At 39.5% G+C, this 24,725-nt stretch overlaps 1 protein-coding gene across 7 annotated transcripts in view; it reads right to left on the bottom strand.

The window, feature by feature from the left end:
- Positions 1–24,661, bottom strand: part of TLCD4 (TLC domain containing 4) — a 42,085-nt gene extending 17,424 nt beyond the window's left edge. The window contains exons 1-5 of one of the 7 annotated variants that reach the window (XM_050307473.1): positions 24,420–24,661; positions 17,511–24,298; positions 15,296–15,509; positions 5,533–5,698; positions 856–945 (exon numbers count right to left, since the gene is read on the bottom strand). In XM_050307473.1, the coding sequence (XP_050163430.1) occupies positions 856–945; positions 5,533–5,687 (245 nt within the window). In that variant the 5' untranslated portion in view covers positions 5,688–5,698; positions 15,296–15,509; positions 17,511–24,298; positions 24,420–24,661. Of the gene's footprint in view, positions 1–855; positions 946–5,532; positions 5,699–10,215; positions 10,363–10,565; positions 10,598–15,295; positions 24,299–24,419 lie in introns of those variants that run through there. The other 6 variants (XM_050307470.1, XM_050307472.1, XM_050307475.1 and 3 more) reach the window with 6 other exon arrangements.
- Between the last annotated feature and the right edge of the window lie 64 nt (positions 24,662–24,725).

Genomic DNA, 24,725 nt, shown 5'->3' with positions numbered 1-24,725 from the left:
TATGTGAGTTTAAACTGACTCCCAGTGTGGTCCTTTGACAAGGTGAAATGCAACAGTCTATGACAGAAACATGAAATGAAACTTAAAGTAATTAGTTATTCTTTAGGAAAAATATGGTCTCCTCCTTCTATAGGAAAAGAGTTCAAGAGGGTAACAAGTGAAGTGTCAAAACACCAGTACCAATCTATAATTAACTCAAATAAAATGAAGCCATATTGTTTCTCCTCCCTCAAAAAAGTGTGAAACAAAACAATATAATTAAAAAATCAAGAAAGTATAAGCTTACTGTAAAATATTTTGTTAAGTAGATAAAATATTAGAAGCCCATTTATTAAATATTCCTATTGCTCTGTGAAGTGTTTAGCCCTCGAAACTGTCATACGTTTGTTAAAATGATTGAAGGAGCTTTATGGGAGGCAGAAATACAAACATCTTCATTTATCAATTTAGACATATATATTTTAGACATATAATAGGCCACTCCAACTTTGACAGAGACATACACTCTCCAGATCTGCAACAGCTTTTCAATTTCACTTTAAAATTATTAAAGAGATAGTTGCAGTCATGCTTAGTTACAGTTTAGTCTTTAGTAATTTAATATGCTATTCCAAATAAATTGCTTGTATTTTATCTATTCCACTTCACAGAAACACACTGAACGAAGACATTAATACTGACAAAATAATTATCAAATTTTCAAATAGTACAGATATAAAAATGGACACATCACAACTGCATATTTTAAACGGAAATGAAATAATTATTTCAGTAATTAATACACTGCAGGATTTTTTTTCTTCTCAATTATGTTATTTTATCATGGAAACACAACATCTATGTAACGTGCCTTACCAGATACGGTCAGCATTAACAGCATCATCGTACAACAAAATATACAGGCAAAACCCTCCAACCACCAAGGCGTGCAATGTGGACACTGTCCTGAAAAAGAGATCACAGTCACAATGAGCTACTGCTATTCACAACTTCTTATACTGTGCTTAAGGTAGGATGTTTCCAAAGACATTCTCCAACACATCCAGATACTTCTGTGGAAGACAATCATCTGCTCTTTATGCTTTATGCTATATCCAGCCACTTATCCACTGACAGGTGGGAAAAAAACAGTCATAAAGAAAGAATCTATTAGATTGAAGTGGGATTGGCGATAATAGATAGAAAGCAGACTCTTAAAAGTAATAGAGATCTAAATTTTCCTCCAATTATTCCATATATGAATGAACAATATATTAAAGACAATATGACATTTAGTTCTCTAACAAATGCTTTCTGGATTGTCCCATTTGCTGGAAAATTTGTATGCATTTCATATTCGGATTGGCCCACGAGTCCTGCAGCAGCAGGTTTCTCTTTTCAGGCACCAAATTAATAGATGACCCATAACAAGTCTGCCAAGTTCAGGTTTGGAAAGTGGTATTAAATGAAAAATCTCAGACAGAAAAATCTGTCTCAGACAGAACTTCTACTGCATTTGAAGTAGATTCTGGTTTTCAAAGAGAAAACTTGTATAATAAAATGTTGTAGCTGAGTACCCGAGGTATAATAGCTACAGGTTCACACGAATAACAGCTTGCAGCTTTATTTTATACTTCTCTTGTTCTGTATAAGTCACAGTAATCAGAGTTGCCTTGTCCCTGCTTCACGACTCAACACTTTTTTTCCCCAAAGACAATAGTCTCCAGTATACAGGCTGCATGCACACTGCAGATAAACTCTGCATGTTAACAACCACTTAAAGAGAAATACCTATTTACAGAGGCACCAGCAGGGTTTCTGCCAGCACACAGGCCAGGACCACTCCTGCCCTTTGAATCCACATGTATTCTTGGAAGATAGAACAATGCAATGGGCATGGCGCCAAACTGTGTAACTTTTCTGCTCTAGCCATAGGTGTAACACTGCTATAAATTGCATCTAATATTGTGTAGCTACTGTCTGCTTTCCCACTTTTCAAGTGTGACTAGGAATACAGAAAAATTATGTGACAAAACAGCTGTACTGAATCATGGATACTGTTTGAAAGATGAGAACTAGGTTCAATGCTGTGTGATTGGAAACACCTTCATACCATATCCACAGCATTAACAATATGCACACAAATGTACAAATGCTGTTAGTTACTAGACTAGTCTTTGTACATATTGAATACATGTATTTGGAGGTCACTAATATTTTAAATGTCCTTAAGGCACTCTCAGGAGTCTAAACTCTTACCATTCAAGATTTGAAGAAAACATCTTCCTTCCTGTGGAAGACTTTGCAAAGAAAGAGTAGGTTATAATCGCTATTCTGTTTCCAGAAGTTATATTGTTACCTATCGGCAATAGAAAATTCTGTAACTTTTCATAAAAGACGACTCTATTTACAATTTGTTTCAAGAGTGTCACTGTGCTATTTTCAGCAGCTTTTTCAATAGTGTTCCAGAAAATTAATGGAGATTAATATAATATGAATAGTCAAATGTAAGAGAAGGTAGATGAGAACAATTAATAGCCATTATAGCATAGGCTACACTTCTCCCCACCCCCTTTTTTTTAACAAAGGAAGAAAATTTAATTATTGCAATTTTAATGACAATTAATAGTTTAATTAAAAGATCTACTCTTGCAACACAGAATTAACAAAGATAGGAACTTTGCTTCCTTTTTTAAAACAAAGTAAGGCATACAGTATTAGTGTTTAAGAAATATCTGGAATATTTGAACTTGAGGAGAGGATAATGCTGCAAGAAGGAAAATTTGTCCTAGAATATACTCATGAGTTTACAGTTGCATTTGTCTCTGGAGTGGCTGTTTATCCAAACCTAAGTGTTCAGAATACAAGTTAGACACAAGCATAGCACTTGAAGGGGGAGAAATAAAATTTAAAAAAAGCAGCAGAAGCAGATTTCCTCCTTAACTCTGGACTTTGAAGTTTCTCCATAAAAGACAGGACAGAAGAAGGGAAATAGTACAACACTGCATTTTAATATGGAATCTAGGTCAAGCTATCAAGCTCCGTACATTTCCTTGAAATTACTGTCAAAGCTTGCATCCTTTAACTCCTCATTAAACTGCAAACAAAAAAGTTGCAACTCAGCAGTGCATACTTGTTCCTTCGTTTATACTTTTTTTCCTTCACAACTACTTAATAGCAGTACAAACATGTATTATAGGAGAGGTGACAGGAATTTATGCACAACAACTTGAAGAGTACATCTATATCAAAATATAGTTTTTAACTCATTTTGAGCATCAGCATACTTAAGATGCCAGAACCACTTACTTTACTGGTTCTTAATTCTTGGAAGGTCAGAATAAACAGATTGACAGTATGGAAAGAGCTGCAGCTCAAATACTTAATTACAAAGCCCTCCAAACTGTAACAATATATTTTCAGTGCTACAGCTCATTTCGGACAGATGCACTCTTCCAGACCCAGCTGAGCTGATAAAAATGCATAACCATCCTCTGTGCCAGTTTCCTTCAGGACTGCCAACTGAATCATTTGTGTGTGCCCTCCCTACACCAGTTCAATACAGGACAAAATAACAACCACCCACTTTTAAATCATTTAAGTTAACCCAACTCATTTTATTGGGAGATAGTAACTTTACCTGCAGAGCTATCTGCAGAATAAATATATATCCATCTACCCTCTCTGAATTTACAAGATGCGCCTTGAGGTGTCTCTTAATTTTGGTGAAATACAGGAGTTATGAGGCAGTTTGACAAAATACTGTTTGGTTAGCAGAGCTGAAGTAGCACAAGCACAGTTAGCCTTTCTTTCACTTCATGCCCTCCTCAGGTATAACATCTACAAGTTGTTGATGAGCAATGGTTTGTGTTTCATGCCTTCTAACTCCTGAAACTGATGAAGCTCTGGATCACAATTCATCTCTTTGCCAACATCTACATCCTGCTTTCAGCTCCAAGAAAAAATGCAGAAAGAAGTAAAAGAGGACATAGCCTGGGATGCTGTATCAACTTGAGCAGTTAAACATCTTACTACAAAGTAGCCTAGAGATTATGGAGCAGCTTATTTCCAGCACACTTCTTATGAGCGAAACAATTCATGTTATTATGCAAAGCACTGCACCAGCACAGCGCTACCAGGCATGGGGTAAGTTCTCACAAAGCTTATTATGCAATTCAAGGGCCACTTGATGTGGCTTAGAGACAGAAGTTCAGCTCCAAATGCTAACAGTTTAGTTTCCCTGTCTGCCTCTATTATCAGTTGTAACAGAGAGATAAACCTAAGCTGCACTGATATTATGAACTGCCATCCTACAAAGTTTTTCTGAAAATAGGTACTTATTCAAAGATGGAACTGAAATTAAGATGCTGCCTTTAAGAACAATGCAAGCGGACATTTGCCAAATGGAAGGGCAAGACTATTTGAGTCACTAATGCTGCTTACAACAATAGAAACAACTTTAAAAGTATCCACCTGATACTACCTCTAAATATCACTGAGGAGGAACAATGATGCAACTAATGCATTTTGAGTGCAGTGACAGCCATACAGTACATGTTTTTGAGCTTCGAATTTGATAAACGTCTGAAAAAATATTTTAAAGTCGTAATAGGCTACTCAAACAAAGTTGTACTGTACCAATTCATTTGAACTGGAGAACCTTGTGTACTACATATACCCTCTCAGAGTAGAATATTGCAAATAAAACCTCACTGATCATCCCATTCGCAATTAGTACCCTATACTTCCTTTATGGCTTAAGAGAGAGGAAAGTGCCCAGGAAAGAATCACAGGGTTGAACAAGTTTCTAACAGTGCTTTATATGAGGAAATAAGTGTAATGTAGGTGAGTCCATCCCAGTGGTGGAATGCAGAAACCCAAAAGGAGTGAGGAAGATTTTCACATTGAGTTGCCACAACTCTTTCCTGAATGTATACCCTGTGTCTGCCATAGCTTCCTCTTACTGAAGTCTCCTTTCCTACCAACACACATTACCTGTCAAACCTGACTCTCTTAAATACTATACCAAAACTTCATTAAATTTCTTGGAAAACCATGACTTACATAAAACAGTTAGTAGTGTAGTAGCACAAGGAAACAGACAGCAAACTGCTCTGCACCCAAAAGCATAACCATAGATACACTAGCATTTAGATAATGCAATAAATTGCAATAGTTTTGATTGTCATAGAAGTTTGGAATGGAATTTCCTATCTCTTCTCTTTACTAGAGTCACTTCACTAGAGTGTCACTTCAGCATATTACTTCTCACCAGGCACTGCTTTCTTTTTTTACTGACTTTCACTCTGGCATCACTGTTTAACAAAGTGTTTAATGGACAAGTGTTTGTAATGCTGTGTGTTCATCAAGCAGGTTCAACATTTCACATGCATAATTTGTCGAGCGCTTGAAGCCAGCCCTCTGATCTTTACACATGTTTAACTAATAATTAACTAATAAGGTTTTCTGCAGTCTTATATATATACACATAGGTTGTTCAGGTGTTGATGATTTCAGGTAGGTCACTAGCTGTAGTTGTTTTGAACACCCTACCTTGAATTCCATTCAATCTTCCTTTTTTGGCTGAGATTTTTAAAACCAGGTGTTATTCGTGTTGACACCCAGGAACTTACAACATGGAAGAGGAGCTGAAATACAGTAAAACTGGCAACAGCAATGCCAATAGTCAGGTTGCTGAAGGAAGCCATTGTTCTTCAGCCTGTGAAGAGAAGCAGAAGGTAATTTCAGTCCATTCTCCATTTAATTATTTTAAGCAGACACAGAAAGTGTTTTTGACAGATAACTTACCAACAGAAATATTATTCACTAAAAGTTTCAACCTGTTCAGTGTTTCTACTTAAGCCTTAATAGTATAAAATTTTGCCCAAAGTTTTATATCTAGAAGTCACATTTGGTTTTGTTTTTAACATACACACACTACATACATTTTTGTGACCCGAAGTTGCACGTATTTTATCTTTACAGAAAGGGCAGGGAGGACCAATGACCAGTGCAACTGCCAGCCCTAAAGCCTCCACTCCTGTCTCAGGAAGCTCCAGAGTTAAAACTCGTCTCTTTCTTACCAGATTGACTGCTGCCAATGGGATTCTAAAACACAACAATGAAATCAGATAAGCAGAGTAGAGAGGTTTTTGCGTCAGCCTCGAGAAGCAATAGCCTCACTGCAGCTTTCTGGTTGTGTACTTTACAGAGACAATAGTTCTCAATTTGCACTGTGTTCACACTTGAGGGCTCGTCTGTATTTGAGATCTTTTCTTCATCACTGAAGTCTAAACTTCACACAGTTTCACTGCATACTGAAAAGCTTCCTATCATCAGAGCTAGTGGACTTTTCAGTTGCTGGATTTTTAGCTGTTTCATGAGGTCTAAATAAATAGTTCAACAATTCCAAACATAAGTGTCAGTCTCTCAATGCTTCAGTCATTTCCCATGAGTTGCCAGTATTTGCAAGACAGAATCGTATTTTCCCAGAAGCCACAAACTTCTGACATACATCTCCAATTTGATGGTGATGTGTTTTATACTCCAAGACTGGCAGAGGTTCCAAACTCATAAAACATCAAGTTACATTAAGTCAAACAGAGAAGGAAAAAAAAAAAGGCAGAAGTCTTCCTTTAAAATATTTAAATAATGATTTAAGTATCTATTCAAATAACTGCTCTCACTTTGATTTTACTTATGAAAATATATAAAAATAAAATTAGGGCTTATATGATAGCATAATTTAATGTTACTACAGCAACTGAATGGTCAGCAAAAATGATACAATTATATAATACACTTATGCCCACCTTTATTTCACATGCATTATGGTATGAGTGAACGAACATGCCTTAGATTTTTGGAACTGTATCTGCATTGCAGGTGGTAAGAAACTTGAACTTCAGCAGGAAAAAGAAACAGAAAGAGAAGTCCACCAGTGAAAATAATAACTTTTTCTAAAATTAAGTACAATATTCTCACTTTGCAAGGTAAATGGTGAGTATATTGAAACAGGTAGATCAGAAAAAAAAATACTTGTGTCTTCAACGATGTAGAAGCAGAAGGTTTGATGACCTCAAACTTCTTCCCCCCCCCCATCTCCTTCTTTTCTATTTATTCTCCCCAAAATTGAAGAGCAAAAAACATCCTCTGACTGGTACCCATGGAACTACAGCTATATAAACAGAATGTAGGACAAATAGGTAGATTTGCTAAGTTAAACCTGCACCCATATCATATGGATTTCATGTGTTTACTTCAGATCAGCTTTAATCCTGTCCTAAGGACTCCACAGTTCTTAGAACGTATTTGATGTGCTCCTAGGGCCTATCTAGGGCTTGCATGTGCTCTGGGACAGCTGCACTGCATTGCATCAAACTAGTTGATTCCAGTTGTTTTCTGATTACCTGTTCTAGTTCAGCAGCATACTAATCCTGCATAGTTTTTAATGTTACTCTATTAAAACTTCAAATTCCAATTACTATCCTGATATTCAGTATTCTCCATGTACTTCTCCCTCTGCTTCCACTGACCAAGAAGATACAAAACACAAATCAAACTTTATCCAATTTTTACACAGTTTAAAGTACCTGAGCCAATGGGTGTTAAGCTTGATTTTCTAAAACTTTACTAACTGAAGAAACAATCTTCCATTTTAAACCCACTGAGAAGCACTCTATGTTACAGATTCTAATCCCAGGGCCAAAAACTTTGTTATTACATCACCTGATTTGTAGTAACCAAATCTCTCTTGGACTATGTAAGGAGGGAAAAATAATCAGTTGATTTAATTCCTAAAGTGAAGGAAGCCAAAATCCAGGTTAAGGACAATTCTCTTCAGAAAAACAGCCAAATCACTGAACATCAATCACACCTACCTCATTCTTTTGACTAAAATATAGCAATTCCATGATGCTACAAATTTTATTCACCTGCAATGACTACACTAGTACCTCTGAGTTTCAAAGACACTGACATAATCTCTTGGACAAGAGAAAGCCATGTTTTGTTTCGCTTCCTTAGTACCAGAAGATTTTATTATGTAAATAATGTTTCAGTGTTTGACAGGTGTTCATTTTAGTACAAATTATGGAATTAAACAAAAAAGCCTTCTAACCAATCCTTGCAAGAAATGCATTAGAAGACTAATCTTTCTCTTAAGAAACTTGTACAGGGCCCTTTTTTTAAGAAAAGGGACTTCCACTGGAAGTGCCTGATCCGACTTTCAGAAGTTTCAGCAGCAAATACAAAACAATACCCGCGAAGGAGAAAGGTATGATGGCTTAGAGAAGAAGAAAAGAGAGGCAAAGAAACTACAGTCAGTCAGCCTCTGTGGTTGGTCTCATAGATACTCAAGTTTTGCAAGCCTGATTTCATACAAGCTTATCAAGATGCTGTTTAAGTAAATGAACTACCAAGTCCAGGAATAATTTCATGTTTTACTTCAGCAAATTAACAGTGTTGTATTTTAACTCAATTCAAGGACCATGTGTAAATACAGTGTTTCATGTGAGATCAAAAAAAACAGTTCAGCTATAAACATTTTTTCATATCTCTTAGTCATTTTCAACTACATGCTGTTTAACATGAAAATTAACTGTTGTTTAGCAGACTCTCTTTTAATTTACAAGAAAAACATTCATGTTGTCAAACAAAAGGTTATGACTTAGAAGAAATATAACAAGCTTCTGATTACATACAATTTCTTTGCCCTGAGGACAGTGACCAAAATTAGTAAGTCAAAGGCAGCTTCAACTACATTGTGCCTTTGTTCCCCAAGTAACTTCTTATAGCTGTCCAGCAAAGTCTGATCAAGTTACAGAACTTAGTGGATTATACAGGAGCAGACACTTTATCACCCAAACTGCATAGTCATTGATTACCATTCAGTCAGCTGATATGGGTTTTGAGCTAGTGGAAGGCTGGGTGGGGAGGGAGGTTTAGTGTAACTACTTTGTAATTCAGGAAAAAAAGTACTATATCCAGGTTGGTTCTTCACCACTAGTTTTTTAGGAGTAGTATTTCCCTGGCTTAGCCAAAATTACTGTCTTAGCTATTCAGTTAGACAATAATTACACAGGGTCAGAACTTCACTCTTGCAGCTTTTCAGTGAAGTCTTCAGGTAAATAAACACTACCAAACACTTGCAAGTAACAATTTTCAGCAAGGTATTGCTTACATATGTCTAGCGTGATTTCAAATTACTCTATTGAACCATTAACTTCAAAGAAGTTAATAACACACAACTTTTCCATCATACTCAGTAAGAGCTAAAAATGTTGGGTTTCATCTGCTATTAACATGCAGTGGTTTTCCTGAAATTCTGTTTCTACATGAAATTTGGAAGAAAATGCACAACAATATTAAGACTACACATTCATTCACTGCCAATACGAAAACACTAGGAACTTCTGACAGAAACAAGTCTGCACCTACTGGAACAGGATAAAGGAGCAGAAGAGTTACCAAGCATTGTACCATCAAAGGCATTTAACATTTATGTCCCCCTCATCTTACTGTTTCCACATCAATTTTTCACATCATAAAAATAAGAAATGCAATAGTATAACCACAAGACATGGTAAGAAGGTGCAGATGAAGGCCCACAGCCCTTACTTTCTTCAAGACTGGATTTCAAGATGAATTGGATCAATTTCCAAACAAGATTACAATCTAAAGCTGCTAGTGATACCAGGACATCCCATTCAGTCCTATGCTCTCCTGATCCGCTTAAAACTGAAAGCCAAATCCCATAGTTGTAAAACTTGTCACACCAATCTGCAGCAAGCGACGTTGGACTGTTTGCACATTTTAAAATAAGCCCAGTAATAAAACATCTGCAGTGCTGGAGCTTTGCTGTGCTGTTGGCTCTAAAGAGTAGTTTCTATTGCTCCAGCTAGATTAGATGTACTGCGTTTGATATCTTAGCTCAGTAAGCAGCATTAAGGAGAAACACGACAAAATTCAAGCTACTCACAGCTTAAGCCATTCCCTTTTGTATTTAAGGCTATTCACCCCCAAACTCCACTCTGCTTTCCCCTCTTAGAACACCAGAGCCACCGGCAGATAAGGCACACTTTTTATAAAGGCTGAGGGGTCCGCCGCGACACCATTTACCGAATTTCCTCAAACCCTCCAAGGAACCGGGAGCCGCGAAGCCACGGCGAGGGACCACCCCGCTCCCCCCAGGCCGACCCCGCGGGGCCGGGGCGCTGCCCCCGTGCCGGGCGTTACCTCCTCACCTTCCCCGGGCGCCGTTCGCCCCGGCAGCCCCGCACGGCTCGGGCGGGCAGCGCTCGCTCACCCGCCGCGCTCGCTCCGCCCGCGCCCGCACCCGCTGCCGCTGCCGGGCGGCGGGAGGAGCGCGACAGCCGCGGTGCCGAGCGCTGTCAGCGCGCCCAGTGCCGCCGGCTGCGGCTTGCGGCCCTCGGCCCCCGGGGGCGGACCAGCGCGGACGGAGGGAGGGAGGGAAGGGGCCGCTCCGCGCAGCCCCGCGGGGCGGGGGAAAAGAGACCGCCCCGCCCCCGCCCCGCCCGGCCCCGGCCCCTCAGCGCCCACCGCCCGCCCCTCCCCGCTCGCCGCACCTGGGAGCGGGGCTATGGGGGCTGCGGCGCTTCCTCCATCGGGGACGGGACAGCCCTTCCCGGGCGCAGGATGCTCCGGCTGGGATCGGGTTACGGCAGCCGGAGCCTTAAAGGGGCCGAGCCGCCGCCGCCACCTGCCGCCAGATCGGCTCGCCGCCCGCGGGGGGACGCGGCTGGCCCGGCGCCTGCCGCCCGCCCCCTCCCCGCTGCGGCCCCGCGGGCCGGGCCGAGGGCTCCATAGCCCGCGGGAACAGCCCGGGACCGCCCTGCCGCTCCTCAGCTTGGCCCGGCGGTACCGGCGCCCGGCGGAGCTCCCCCAGCCCCCCCGGCCGCCCCCCGAGCTGCCACGGGGGGCTCACGGGCCCCCAAACTCCGTTACATGGACATGGCTGAGAACGGCGTAGGCGCTGGGAGGCCAAGAGCGCCGGTAAAGCACAGCGTCTCACCTTCCAACAACATTTTGGTCACTATGCCCCGTTGTCTGAAATATATCACGGGAAAAATGCTGATGTGACCGTTCGTGCGCTAGGAATCTATTTGTGCACAGGGTCATAGGGAACGCACCCATCGTACAGAGAACAGGTATTGCCAATATTTGCTATTTTCTAAACTAAATGTTGTGATTTACAACAAAGTATTTTTTATTTTACATTTTTGAGCTGTTGTATTTAAAAAATCAAACAGAAACAAAATTACATTGACAAATATGATGGATAGACTTAGTCTTTTACAGACTAGAAAACATAATGGCCATGACTCTCTTCCTCTTGGCATCCTTCTATCATCCACATCCTAAACCACCTCAATTTTACGTTTCCGTTAAGCATTGCTGATCTTTCAGATCAATAATATAAAAATTCTCCTCTCTCAAACAAAATAATGTTAAAGGCATTCATATGTATCTCACCCTATAGATTAAGCTTTGGCTGAGAAAGAAATCATCTACCCCTGTGTGTACAGTGATCGCTCATGCAAGACATCTCCCACGGCAGGAATGCTATGGCCTAAGCCTGAACAGAAACTGATGTTGGCTTGCCTTAATAGGCCAGTCTGGGAAATGCAGAAACCCAGATGCTGATTAACAAGGCATTGAGCCATTCCTGCTGCAGAAGTGGTAACCTGTAGGAGGTGGGCAGGGCGCATTGCCAGCATCCGTAACTGTTTCCAGCCAGCTTGGCTTATTCCGTTGCTGAACTTGAATCAACAGCCAGGTAAGTGTACATGTAAACATCGGAACTACTGAAGTTTGATTTCCTAAGGACTTGAGTCCTACAATTGACTAGCTTTTAAAATATTTTTTGCTAACAAAATTCCACAAGACGTCCTCAGACAAGTGAAGGAGGAGATCCCGTTCCTGCTTCCAGTCTTCTTCCGTTCCAGAAACAGATGGACAAATAAAGACAGGTATATCATAGCAACACCATTTCTTAGTGAAATTAAGATTAAAACCTCATCTTTTACTGTGATAATGATGTGATATAATTTTATTCCTCATATAAATTAAGACTTCAACCTATTTTTCTACTACGTCTGCAGTTTTTAGTGAATCAGAACAACCACTAAAATCTAAGAACTCCATGGTGGGATCATAAACCACTTTCAAGATGACATAAACTATAAAAATTCCAAGAGAATTTTTTTTTCAATAATTCACCTTCCAAAGAACAACCCTCACTTTTTCTTAGTACAGTATCATTGACTTTGAAGTGCTTTTATACATACTCCTTGCCCTTTTAAGTTGTAACAACACCAGTACTCCATACAGACAAGCAGCGGACCTCTGGGGTGACAGAGGATCTCAGTGGCAGTAAAAGCAATGGTTGTCCTCAGGCCTGCAGGCACTGGCAAGGACTCTTTCCATTCACGGTTAAGAACCAAAAACTCTGAACAACAAGTTCTGGCAGATTTAGCTCCTACATTTTAAGATACTATTTCTCTCAATTGCCTGAGGTCATGATCATTCTAGGAGAGCAGAGCAATGAAAGTAGGTGGTTTTTTAGCATGCCAGCCTATGACCTAGAGTCTCCCATCATAAGAGTGTGGTAATACCTAGTAGTTGGGTAAAACAGACAATTGAGAGTGGTAATGTCTTGAACTGAACAGGTAACTCTGCCAGAGATCACCCATCAGAGTTCTAAGCCTCAAAACAACCTGCACTTACAGGTTAGGAAGCAGCTGGGAAAAGACAAACCAGACTTTCCCCAAAACCTCCGTAATCAGGCCTGTGTAGCTCACAGCCTACCCAACAGTTCCTTCGGCCCAGTGCTGCGTGGGTGAAAGAAACAAGTTTGACCTGCCTCACTGCTCTCTCCTTGGCCTGCCATCAGCAGTTGTTGAGCACAAAGCAGATCATGACCAGAGGCAATGCCCTCTTTCAACAGCCCAACAACACGTGCTGGGTTGAGAGCTGCCAACTGTAAAGCTGAGAATGGTGGTGCACTGAGGATTCCAGAGCTGACTGCTCTCCACATGAGCGTACAGCAGGGTATCTCTCAGACTTCTGATAAAGAAAATTTGGTTCTGGGGGCACGAAGGCATTGTAGTAGCAGAAAGGCCTGCAGACATGGTTAGATATATCTACCATAAATCCAGGTTGCCTTAGATTGCTTGTCTACCCTCTTTTCCAAAAAGAAGTGTTCTTCAGGAAGATTTTGAGAACTGTCTGTATATCTGGGATTTTACTTTGAGCATTTCCAGCAAGTTCTAAAAGTATGAGGCTTACTGTGCTTGCATAATGCAACTGGTGCACCTTTTTCTGCATCAGAAAGAGAATAGGCAAAGGGTGGGACAAAAAGTCACCAGAGCAGTGCCACAGCCACCTGGCTGCTATACAGTGACCGCAGTTTGGCTTTCACAACTAATACACATCTTCCTCTCTCCATTGGGATGTGCAGCCACCACTTTCCAGCTACTGCAAACCAGAGTCACCACTGCCAAATGACAACTGTCAAGAACTTTCTCAGTAACAACTGCAACTTCTGAAGACAAGCTTCAGCCTCAGCACGAAAGGGAAGTATGAGCAATGGGCTTGCTAAGATGAGTTGCAGAACCGAGATTTAGCAACACGGGGCAAAAAATAACATTATATTCCATGTCAACAGGGGCACATATGCTGAAAGATCATAGAAAAAGTAGGAAGGACAGGAAGGTATCACAGTAGCACTGGTGGGTAGCAGCATAATTCTCTTGGCTTCAGCTGAATCACCTTATTTACACTATGTAAGAGAAAAATTGTGCTCTGCTTTTCATCTACGCTTTAATTACAATTAAACATCTTGGTGATTTTCAGCTGCATGTCAATTAGACCCAGCAAATCCATAAACGAGGAACAAATTTGGATAAAATGAACTGGTTGGTAAGGAGAAGGCAGCCCAACATAAGTAAGTCAAAGTCTGCAGTAATCCATCCTCAGCCAAGTTGTACACACCTGTTCCATAACCTTCTCCTTCTGGAATTACTTCCAGAGTGGCACTTCAGGTATGGTAAAAATTTATTGTCAGATGACTGCTCCCACTAAAATCTGCAAGAGGGATGTGACCATGAATAGAAAAATACACAGTAACCTTTCCAAAGTATGCCTGCAATTTCAGAGCTGTGCTTTCCCAGAGCTGAGCCTCCTTCTGCCAAGAATGAAGCCTTTATCGTGGTTGCTGTACTGAAAAGTGAGACATATGTGAGAAAGGAAAATACTTTTAGAGCATTTGAAAATTATTTCAGTTGTGGTTTTAAACTTACACAGGATGTAACTAACCTTTTTGTCTGAACTTACCCATTGTAGTAAGAACAGAGCCTTGATGAATGTTTAAAACCTGAGCAGTTTATGAAAGAAATTATATAACATAGTGTTGTAGAAGCAGTGGATTAAATTCAGTGACCTAAAAAATGCTTTCATTTATTTCTGTCTTAGGAAGTTCCTAGGTCTACCTGTCAGCAGCAGGAGATATTTCCAGAAAATCAATTATACATGTAAGCAAAAATATCGTGGAGATTAAAGAACACATGAAAGAGCAAGCACAATTCTTCTTTCACAACATTGTGAATCAAGAGTAACTCTGCTGAAGCCAATGAGTTACACTGGTGTGAGTGAGAAAAGAACCAGCTCCATTGTCTGAAAATTACTCAGGCCACCCATGGAGTCCAATCACAGGAACTGCAGGCAGCTAATATTGCAGCATTTAATTCAGAAGGTCCAAGACTGAAAAGAGGAGACTGAAAAGAAAGGATCTGAATTTGGTTTTAGTCATAAAAGGCTGAAAAATAGAAGGAAAATGGTGAATGGAAAAGGAAAAAAAATTACTCCATTTGTAAAACAACAAATTTCTCACAAAAAAATTGCATGGAAAAAAGCCCCAAATCTGTGTGCCTTGCCCTTTTATTTTTTTTTTTTAAATGCACTGCAGGTGCCCAGTTAACAGTTGCTGAGCTGTATGCTTCCCTGGAGGAAAAACGTTATCTTCATTTTCCAAACAGCAGACATGTTTTGTGTGTTACACCTACTCAGATCAAGTGCTAGAGAATGTCTGTCTTACCTTTCCAGCACAGGTCACTGTAACATACCCTATCACATTTTTAGGTAGTAATGTACCTTCACTTTTTCCTGCTTTAGTATACCTCTGCTAAGTATGATTTCTACTTCCACCCTCAGTTTTTCATCTGAGGTCAGTGAGTTTAGCGTTCGTAGCTCCTCTCACCTCCCCACTAAAGATAGCATTTCTGCCAGTAGTACTTACTGTCCATAAAAGAACAAAGGCTTGTTTCTGGAAAGCTGTCTGTTCATGAACCTCTTCCTGTCCCTTCTTCAGTTTTCTTCCAGTTTTTCTGTCTTCTCCATTTATGTCTCTCATCACATGCTGTCTCTTTCATCTATTTACACCTCACCTGCAGCATTACCCTCTCTATTGGTATTATTGTCCTGATTGTAACCCTCCAGAAGCTATTGAGGACCTGTAAAACAGCACATTGTGAGGTTAATCTGCTGCATTACAAACCACTACACTGTACACTGATGTACCATATCAGCATTATGACAAAACATCAAACCACATTAAGACAGATGTGCCGAGTATGATCCACAGAACTCACAGGAACACCATCTCTTTTTTTTCTTTTCCAGGTCATTCTGCCTTTCTCTTTTCCCTTTTCCCTGTCTTCCACTTTACAGTTTTTTTCTTATCACCTTCTCCTTCTCTGACACTTTATTTTCTTCCTCCCCTAGCTTCCTTCACTGTCCACCTCACATTCCTCGATGCATTTTCTTTCCTCTGATATTCCTTCACAAAGAGTTATAAAGGAGGCAGTTCTGCAGCTTTGTTCAATGTGTCCTTGGCTCTTTAGTAAACAAAGCTGCATCTGGCTGCATCTTTAAGATCTGCAAGCTGAGGGTCTAGAAACCATTTCATTCTCAAAGGCTTAAACCAGAGAGCTCTGAGATTAACACAACTTCTTGGTTCCCTAACCTCCAACATGGACCACACCAGAAACAGCAGGAAGAAGCTGGAAATAATACCAGATTTTTTTCTTCACATGCACATACTTCCTTTTGCCTTGTGAGTTGAGGCTCTTAGCAACAAGAGCACTGAAGAACTGGGTAGTGACTAGAATTTGATGATGTCAGAACATTGGAAAATGGAAGAAGATGTACTTTGTAATGGCATACAACTGAAAAGCATGAAATTGGTGCCAAGCAGTGCAAAAACCAAACAAATTATTTCCCAACAATTCAACATGCAAAGGGTCAGAAAGCGATCTGTTTTTTAATGTTCTGACTGATAATTAAAATCAGCATAATTCATGTAGAGAACAAAACAGTGCTGCTTGATACTTGTTATTTTATGTGATAGCATCAGATTTTCAGGTAAGAAGACAGAGTGCATGCTTGGGATAGTATCACTCATCTGTATGCTAAAGATAGCTTCTAAGCCTCACTTAGCTCAGTCTAAACTTTGGCACATGCCATAGCAGCTGCACAGCATTTAACTGTGCCTCTTCCAGCACACACCACAGCGTGGAAAGAGTGGTTTGTAAGGATATTTTAATGGCAGATATACTAGCCTGAAAAGGTTAAGTACCTTCTTCAGACAACATGATTTCCTCTGAGCGTTTTGTCAATTTTTAAGATTTTGGCAAAAAAATTTCTATCACTTTTCGCGATTTTTGATTCCTCTGTTGATCCGTGAAAGCCTTGAGCAAACAAGGAAGGAAAATTACTTGGCAGCACAAGGAAACAATCAAACCTGGTGCACGCTCACTTTATATATGTCTAAGTGCTGTTGAAATCCATCAAAAAAACCTAATAAAAAAAATTATCTTCCACATAGTTCTCAAATACAGTACTCAATAATAGGAAGATCATGCTCTATACAGTCAACTTTCAAGCCTAAGATTTAAGACAGCAATCCTGGTAAGAAACATACAAAAAGAGAAAAAACTACATTAAATACATCGGTGCTAAAATGCAGAAATAAAGCTTGCCTTTCAAATCAAGTGGGGAATTTTGTTTAGGCTTCTGCTTCCAATGACACTATTCAATACCATCCATTTTTGCTGATGAGTAACACTCACTCTGAGTGTTTGACTTACTCAGCTATCTACAAATACTAGAAAAGTACTGAATATAAAACCAAGAATAACCAATAACTTTGTGATATATATGCTAAGATGGAAGAATCTCACCATGAAAATGCAAACATTTCAAGTGGGTTTGAAAAGTCACCTTATGAATTGCATCAAATATACTGTCTAACTAAAAAAATTGCAGAAAAATTGCTTTGTGATATACTCGAATTAGAATATCTTGGTTGCCTTTGGGGCTTTTTTTCAGTGTTTCCCACTTTCATTTTGTTGTAAACATGCACATTTTTCTGCAATAATTCTACTGGGACTGCTTGAAGAGCCAACATTTCAGCACCTGTTCATTTGATTTGCTGAGTAAGGGACATTACACACCTGGAGTGCCTCTGGCGATGTCCTCTTTTTCTACGTGGAAATTATGCCCCAGAGGAAGCAGGAATCTCACCACTGGAAGCTCATATGCAGACCAAGATGTTCTAATCCAATGCCATGTTCTGCAGCACACAATTTGGGTGTGTTCTGGACACACTATACCCCACACATACGCACTAAGTGTTGGACTGGACTTCTCTGACTCACTGGATTTAGCAGACATATCATGCAGCAAGTCCATGGTGTTCAGAATTCAAATTTGATGCTCGTGTATACAGGCCAAATGGACACCAAACAAACTCTTCTATGTCAAGTTATCCTAGGGAAAAATACTTAAAGCCAGGTGCTGGAGCAGGTAATGCTTTAAACCTTGTGTAATTATTCTTTCTTTTAAAAAAATGCATATTCCAATAGATCTCCTTAAAACAGGAACAGTTGTTTCATGACTTTTGCATAGCATCTGTCTTGAAGAACTCCTTTACGTTGTAACAAAAAATAAGTAATCTGGATGAGAACACTGTACTTCTTTTCCCCATCACCACTGTGGAAGTTAGAGGAATCAAGGCTTCTCATTACCTGATTATTAACTACAAAAATGTAAAACAAAAGGAGAAAAAAAAAATCAAGACTTATACAAGCTCTTGGTTTGACTATTAGCTACTTAAGAATTGCTTGTATTTACAATTGTACCAGTCCTCAAACACAAAGATACAATCAAGAAAACAACGTATTTTTTCTTGAAAGTATTCTAAAAAGGGTATGAAATCACTTGTAAGATCCCTCTTTGGAAATTATTTCTATTATTTATTTGACTTTGGTCAGTGTTAGTAAATTGGAAGCTGCCATAAAAACTCATGTTTCCACATATATAATATTTTTTCTTTTTAATAATATATTAATCACAACTCAGCAAAATAATTAATATCATAACTTAACTAAGTAATTGTCTCATTATCACTGTTTAATTCACAGCCACGGGAATCGACCAGCTAAGTCTCTTGACACCTTAACAATGCATTAAATTCACAGTAACTAATGCAAATGATTTATAATTTCCTGACATTCATTAAAACTGTAATATAGGCAGGGACATTCTTTTCTTGTACTGTCAAACATAGAACAGTGTTACACGTCACCTGTGGCTGATGAAAAAAATGTAAGTGAGGGGTATCTGTGTTTAAATTTTATGTTATCGCATAATTAAAGACTGTTAAAGTACAGTGCAGAAGGCAAGTTATATTGGCCATAACTGGACTTCTAACTGTGTCAGCTTTTTCTTAACAGGTTTACTGTGCTTGACATCTTACATATTTTTAATTAAGAGATGGAAGAAATAGAATGAAACTTCACATTTCAAAATTTTAATACTTTGTGTTGCAAGAATTATACACAGACATACAAAAATTAAAATAAAGAAATGAGATACCTTTGGCAGCCCTTGCAAACTCTACAAAGAATTCAATTTATCTTCATTGGCAGCTAGTGGAGTCATTACATTCAATTGACTTTTATAGAACTTGGTCAAATCCCCAAACCTACAGCCATATCTGGCAGCATCCACAAAACAATGGTCAATAAAAGACATATTTTTAAACACAACTGCATATGGAAAGGACAGAAGGAAAATGGGAGGAAAAGAAAATGAAAGACCATGTGGAACAAAACCAGAACACATCTTCCCTTCTCTTTTAATATGACCAGCGCCTTCTGGCTCCAGCATGTCATTAATTCAATGATAGACCTTTAGAAACCTAAACAGCTCAGAAAATTCTCCTTGCTTTCAACTCGGGAACCTGTCCTTACATTGGAGAGTGTCAATTCTGCTGTGTTTTGTATGCTCAGAAAGAGAGGATGCAGAGAGCACAGAAGGGCGAGACACCCTTTTCTCAAGCCTAAGAGTGCTGAGGGCTAAGCACTGAAATCCAGAACATGACCTGTGACAGCAGCAGCAGCCCCACAACTACCTGGTTTTCAGTCTGAGAGGAAGAGCTGTGCACAGAAATGAGCTGATAGGTGAGACCAGGCTATCTCCCTGCACAAGCAATGGCCAGTTTTCTGACAGCAGGAATCCAGGAAAGGCTAAACAAATGTCCATTTCTCCTCATCCTCCTTACAGATGCTTACATGGAAAGCTCAGGAAAACCCCAGTCAAGAAGCAGCAGTGAATATGTAGAGAATCCTACATTCTAACCTCCGAGTACCCTGCAAATTTCACTTAACATTACAGATCTGAAGATGTATTTCCAGGAGATTAATATTAGACTTCAAGTCTATTTTTAGGAATGTTTTTAAAAAAAGACCTTATTTTTAGAGGCTGAGGCATTCAAAGGACCTGCAGGACACTCAATACTTTTAAGTAAAACAGTAGTCTCTTTCTCCTGGCCTTTTGAATAGACAGAAGAGCATTATTTTACATGATGTTACAGGAACTGCTCCCTGAACATTCTACCCAGTAATTACAACAAGTTGCATTATGTAATTTTGGTGCTGTCTACTACTAAAGTCCTTGCTTCATAAAAGCACACTCAGAATGCACCCAAACGGTTACCAAAGCTTGTGTCATCAAAGCCACACACACCAGCCCTCCAGACACGCTCTCAGATGTAGCAGGTTAAAGAAACATCTGCTAGCACTGTGGCTCATGCCTATTAGAGAAAACATTTTCCCTACAAATTGGTACTTTGATTTTTAAATTAATACATGGTGTTTAGACCCAAACAAATTTTTAAAAACAACCTCCTCCCCCACTTCCAAAGACTATACACAGAAAACAATGTTGCCAACAAGCAAGAAATGTGTAAATAGTAGGAGGGAAGGATACCTTACATATTGAGTTATTGTAAACTCACAACCACTTCGCTGTCTGTCACTGAAAATTAAAGTGTAAAGAACAGCAAATGTGAATGGGGAAAAAATAATTATTTTTAGAATTTTTGATATGGAATAAGTCTCATGATTTGGAGAATTTGGTTCCACTTTTTTGGCATATTTAGCAAAAGCGTTGTTTAAGTGTTTGCAAGTGCTGTATCTTTGTGTCTAAACAAGTGAGACTCCTCTTAAATATATACAAGAAGTGCCACTATACCAAGAAGCACAGCACTAACTGTAATGCTAACATAAATATTACAGCTGTTATTGATTACAAATACAAATCAGGACTTCTAAGATTACATTTATATAATTCTGATGACTTATAAGAAAGTGGAACTGCACTGGGCCCAACGTATTTGAAAGTAAATGCTGCTAAAAGGGACAAATTTTGCCAGACTGGCTCTGATAACATCCTAATTCTGCCTTCACATGACATCATCCAATACCTTATATATTTATCAGCTGCCTGCTTCATCATGTCCCCAGATGATTCCAAATGATCTAAGTCCACTGATTTAATTAAAAATCCCTTCCCTTCCCAAACACAAAACTTTTTACAACACTCACGATGTTGCTACTCTTTTAGAGTCTTCCAGATGCAGTTTGCACTTCTAATATTAAAGAAGAATCACTAGAAACCCAGTCAGAAGTCTTCAGGTTTTGTCTAATCAAAAAACATAATATCATTGCTCTTAAATGTTTCTAAAAACACCATAAGCACATAAAAAAAATAGTTTTCTTGCAGAAAATCAGGTTTACTTATGTAACATATCTGTTTCTGCAAATCCCTTCTGTGAAAGTATCATGCTGAAAAAGAGAATATTTAGACACATTTAATAAATGACTGAGGTTTAACATGATAAATGGTTCCACATTACAATTTTTTCCAGTAGCAAAGCCTGACTAAGCGATTCCTGTCCTTTTGTTCACCTAACTCCTTCTACCATTTTGCTAGTTTACTCCACAGTTAGTGCTGATGCAACCGTTTGTGGAGCTGCACTCTAAGCCAAAACAAGACAAAATTACCTCATTTAAGAAAACAACACCACTCTTGTTTTTAGATCTAATTTTAGAATTCATAATTAGAAGGAAAAAACCTCTAACATCACAATTATTCAAAGTGCCAGTGAAGAAATCGTGACTATAAGGTGTAGTTCAGTTGCATAGAAAGACTCTCGTTTAACAGTTAAAGATCATTTGCAAGTGGAATATCAGGAAGCCAATTACTGTCGGATGGTCAAAGCTGCCGACATTTCATTTCAGGGAAAAAAAAAATTATTTATATTCCAATTACAGCCTTTCCTCTTGGAGACAAAAGAAACTGAAACACAAAAAGCCAGTTTTCCTCAGTTCCATTCAGTACCCACCAGTGTAACTTTCAAAGGAGACATGCTTCAGATGTACTAGTAAGCTTGCACAGAGAATATTCACATACAAAAAGGGTAGCAAGCAGGTTTTTCTTTGGAACATTGCCTCACGAGCAGTACATGGAAAAAATACTACACCTATTTTTTCCTATTCAAGAGTTTCAGAGTTGAACAACAGCGATCAAGTATTTAGAGTAAGTGTAGTTTATTTCTCCTTTGGTAAAGAAGTTCAAAGCTAACTTTGTGCAACAGTAGCAGAGGTACCAGAGGCAGCTCCTGTAATTACTGCACTTGAATCACCTTCTGACAAATGACTTTTCAGACCAAGTGCCCCGCTTCCTCCCAGACGTGCACGTCACACACTCACTTGCAGTATTACTGATTTGCAGACTGGAGAGCAGGATCCAGCACCTTCCTCACAGAAGTCCTGTACTTTACCTGCTTCCCATCACTTAGCTAACGTGACCATGTTGTGCTAAACTTTGGGAGAGTCACTGCTTTCCACATTAGCTTTCACATGGATGTCTGATGCTGAGATGAAGAATTCTCAAGGCACTTCATGGATCAGGATTGCTCACCGAGCACGCAGCACAGCTGAAAGAGTAGGAGAAACTGCTTGATTCATGACTGTTACAGCTTCAGACTCAAGTCTCCCAGGTCCAAGAACATCATATCAAGTGAGCAGGGAGTAGCCACAATGAGAAAACACAAATACACCTACGTCCTACTGAGAAAAGGCGTAATTAGCAGCGTTATGCTGCAAATGGGATCTTCATGAGCTCTGCTCAATTTTCACCAAGGAAAAAAATCCACAGACCTTGACTGCAACTAGGTTGCAGATTGTTGCTTCAGTCTTTAGTTATTTTAACCTGTCTTACTGAACTCTGACTCTCCCCTCAAGCCCTGAAATCTTCTGTGTTTACTACTTGAAAGCTAAATCCCTTACTCTAGCAGCATTAACAATGAGTTAGAAGACTTCAAGCACGTTGTAGGAGTTTATGAGGCAAACTCACTGGTTAGCTTTTTAGACTCCTTGAAAGTCAGGAACTTCGCTTTACGTCCAAGGAACTCTCAGATCCTCAATCTTCTACTCCAAGGAACAGGTATTTCCCTGTATGTATCACTCTAATTTTTTCCTCTTGTTTATAAATAACTTCCCTAGCAAAAACCAAATCAAACCAAAACAAAACAAAAACAAAAAAACCAAACTTCCAGCATTACTGGTTTTAGGTCAGTTTCTCAATAATTTCACCAAATAGCTTTACAGAAGAATTCTGTATTGGAAAGAGAAGTATGTACATACAGAAGAAATAACATAAAAAGGAGAAAAGAAGTTGAAGCTTTTTATGTCACCCCTTGCTGCTTAGTTTCCAGGACTGTTTCTTGGAACAAAATGCCTAATAAAAAGCAGTTCTTTAACATTTATGGCAGAGAAAAAATAAGAGCAAAGGAAAGATCTTGAAAAATCTTAAAAAACCAACTTAAATAAAACAATTGCTAGCTACAGCCACTGTCACAATCTGGGCTAAATTCTACATCAATGACATTATTTTCACTGAAGAAGGTACAACAGGGGAAAAGATCACCATAGTCAAAATTAATACAGAACTTACTGGCTTGTTTTAACATAGTACTTTATGTCCTGAAAGGGACTGTGGTACTTTCTTCCTCTTCTGTCATTGAGAGACACGCATCTCTATTGTCCCTACTTATTAGTTTTATGTAGCTAATTAAGTGGAAATCAAAATGAATTTTTTGAAATTCATGCATCATCAACAGAACTATTAATTAAAACCTTGTTGCTTCCAAATGTCAACAATGATTAGGCAGTAAAATGTTTTTTGTGAGGTTACTCATTTGGGTGGAAGACAAGCTTACCATGGTAATATTGTTTTTAATAGTCTCTGCTTAAAACAACTGCAAAATTATATGTTACACTGATGTAAAGAAAAAAAACATAATCTGTAGAACTGTGAGGCATGAATCAGAAAGATTCCCTTCTGATCCTAAGATGACAAAGGATAGCTAGAATACGTATCATTTACTTGTATGTTACACAATAGCCACTGGAGCTCACAACTGGCACATTTTTGTTAAAACTGAGAAACATTCAGCTTCCAAGGCCAACAGGGTTACAAAAAGTCCAATTTGTTCAGAATAAATAAGAGGGGGGGAAACAGCCAGAGTAACCATGGCAGGCTGATGCAGAACTGCAGTGTGTTTGATCTACTGTGTTTGTGCACTTGAGATACAAGTGCACAGCTGTCACACTTCATATGTGTGACAACTCAGCCTATAAAGCACTGGTGGCAAAACACTCCATAAAGTTCCAAAGTTCATTACTCCTGATTCATTGGCCAAGAGGAGGGCAATAATTTAAGGACAGTGATGAACAAACTCTTTCCTAATCATAAAATGCAATATCTTACTCTTTCTAGCAAACACACATCTCATCTGAGATTAGTCCAGTGGCTGAATCATCGCTATCTCCAAACAAAGAGCGGATGCTGACAGGGACGAAAAGAGTGCTGATCTGTTGCTCCACGCTTCTTACTGAAATAAAAAGCTGAAGTATTAGAATGAATGAAAACAAGATTCACGACAGGCAGCGAGACGTTAATATCCTTCATTTTATGCATTACAGAAAATTACAGCTGCATGCAAGCGTACGTACCTGGGTCAGCGTTATGCCTGCGCATGCTGACAAACTCCTGCAGGAATTTGTCTGTGCCAGAGGAGCCACATGACAGCCACATGCTGCGGCACGCACGTCTCGGTTTGCAGGTGAATTAGGGCAGTTCGACCTCCTCTGGCGCTCCCGCAGCCCCCGCAGGGCCCTGGCAGCGCCGGCTCCTGCCCACACTCGCGGTCGCGCTCCCGCACGGGGCGAGCTCGGACCGCGCTCGCAGGAGCGCGGAGCACGCCCGGCACACGGCGGGAGCACAGACCGGCACACGAGTTCATGCTGTGCTTTTCAGGC

This window comes from Myiozetetes cayanensis, unplaced genomic scaffold (genome assembly GCF_022539395.1).
Source record: "Myiozetetes cayanensis isolate MyiCay16 unplaced genomic scaffold, myiCay2020 scf12, whole genome shotgun sequence".
NCBI classification, from domain to species: Eukaryota; Metazoa; Chordata; class Aves; order Passeriformes; family Tyrannidae; genus Myiozetetes; species Myiozetetes cayanensis.
Note: the sequence above shows the minus strand (reverse complement) of the source record. Positions and strands in the feature narration are given on the sequence as shown.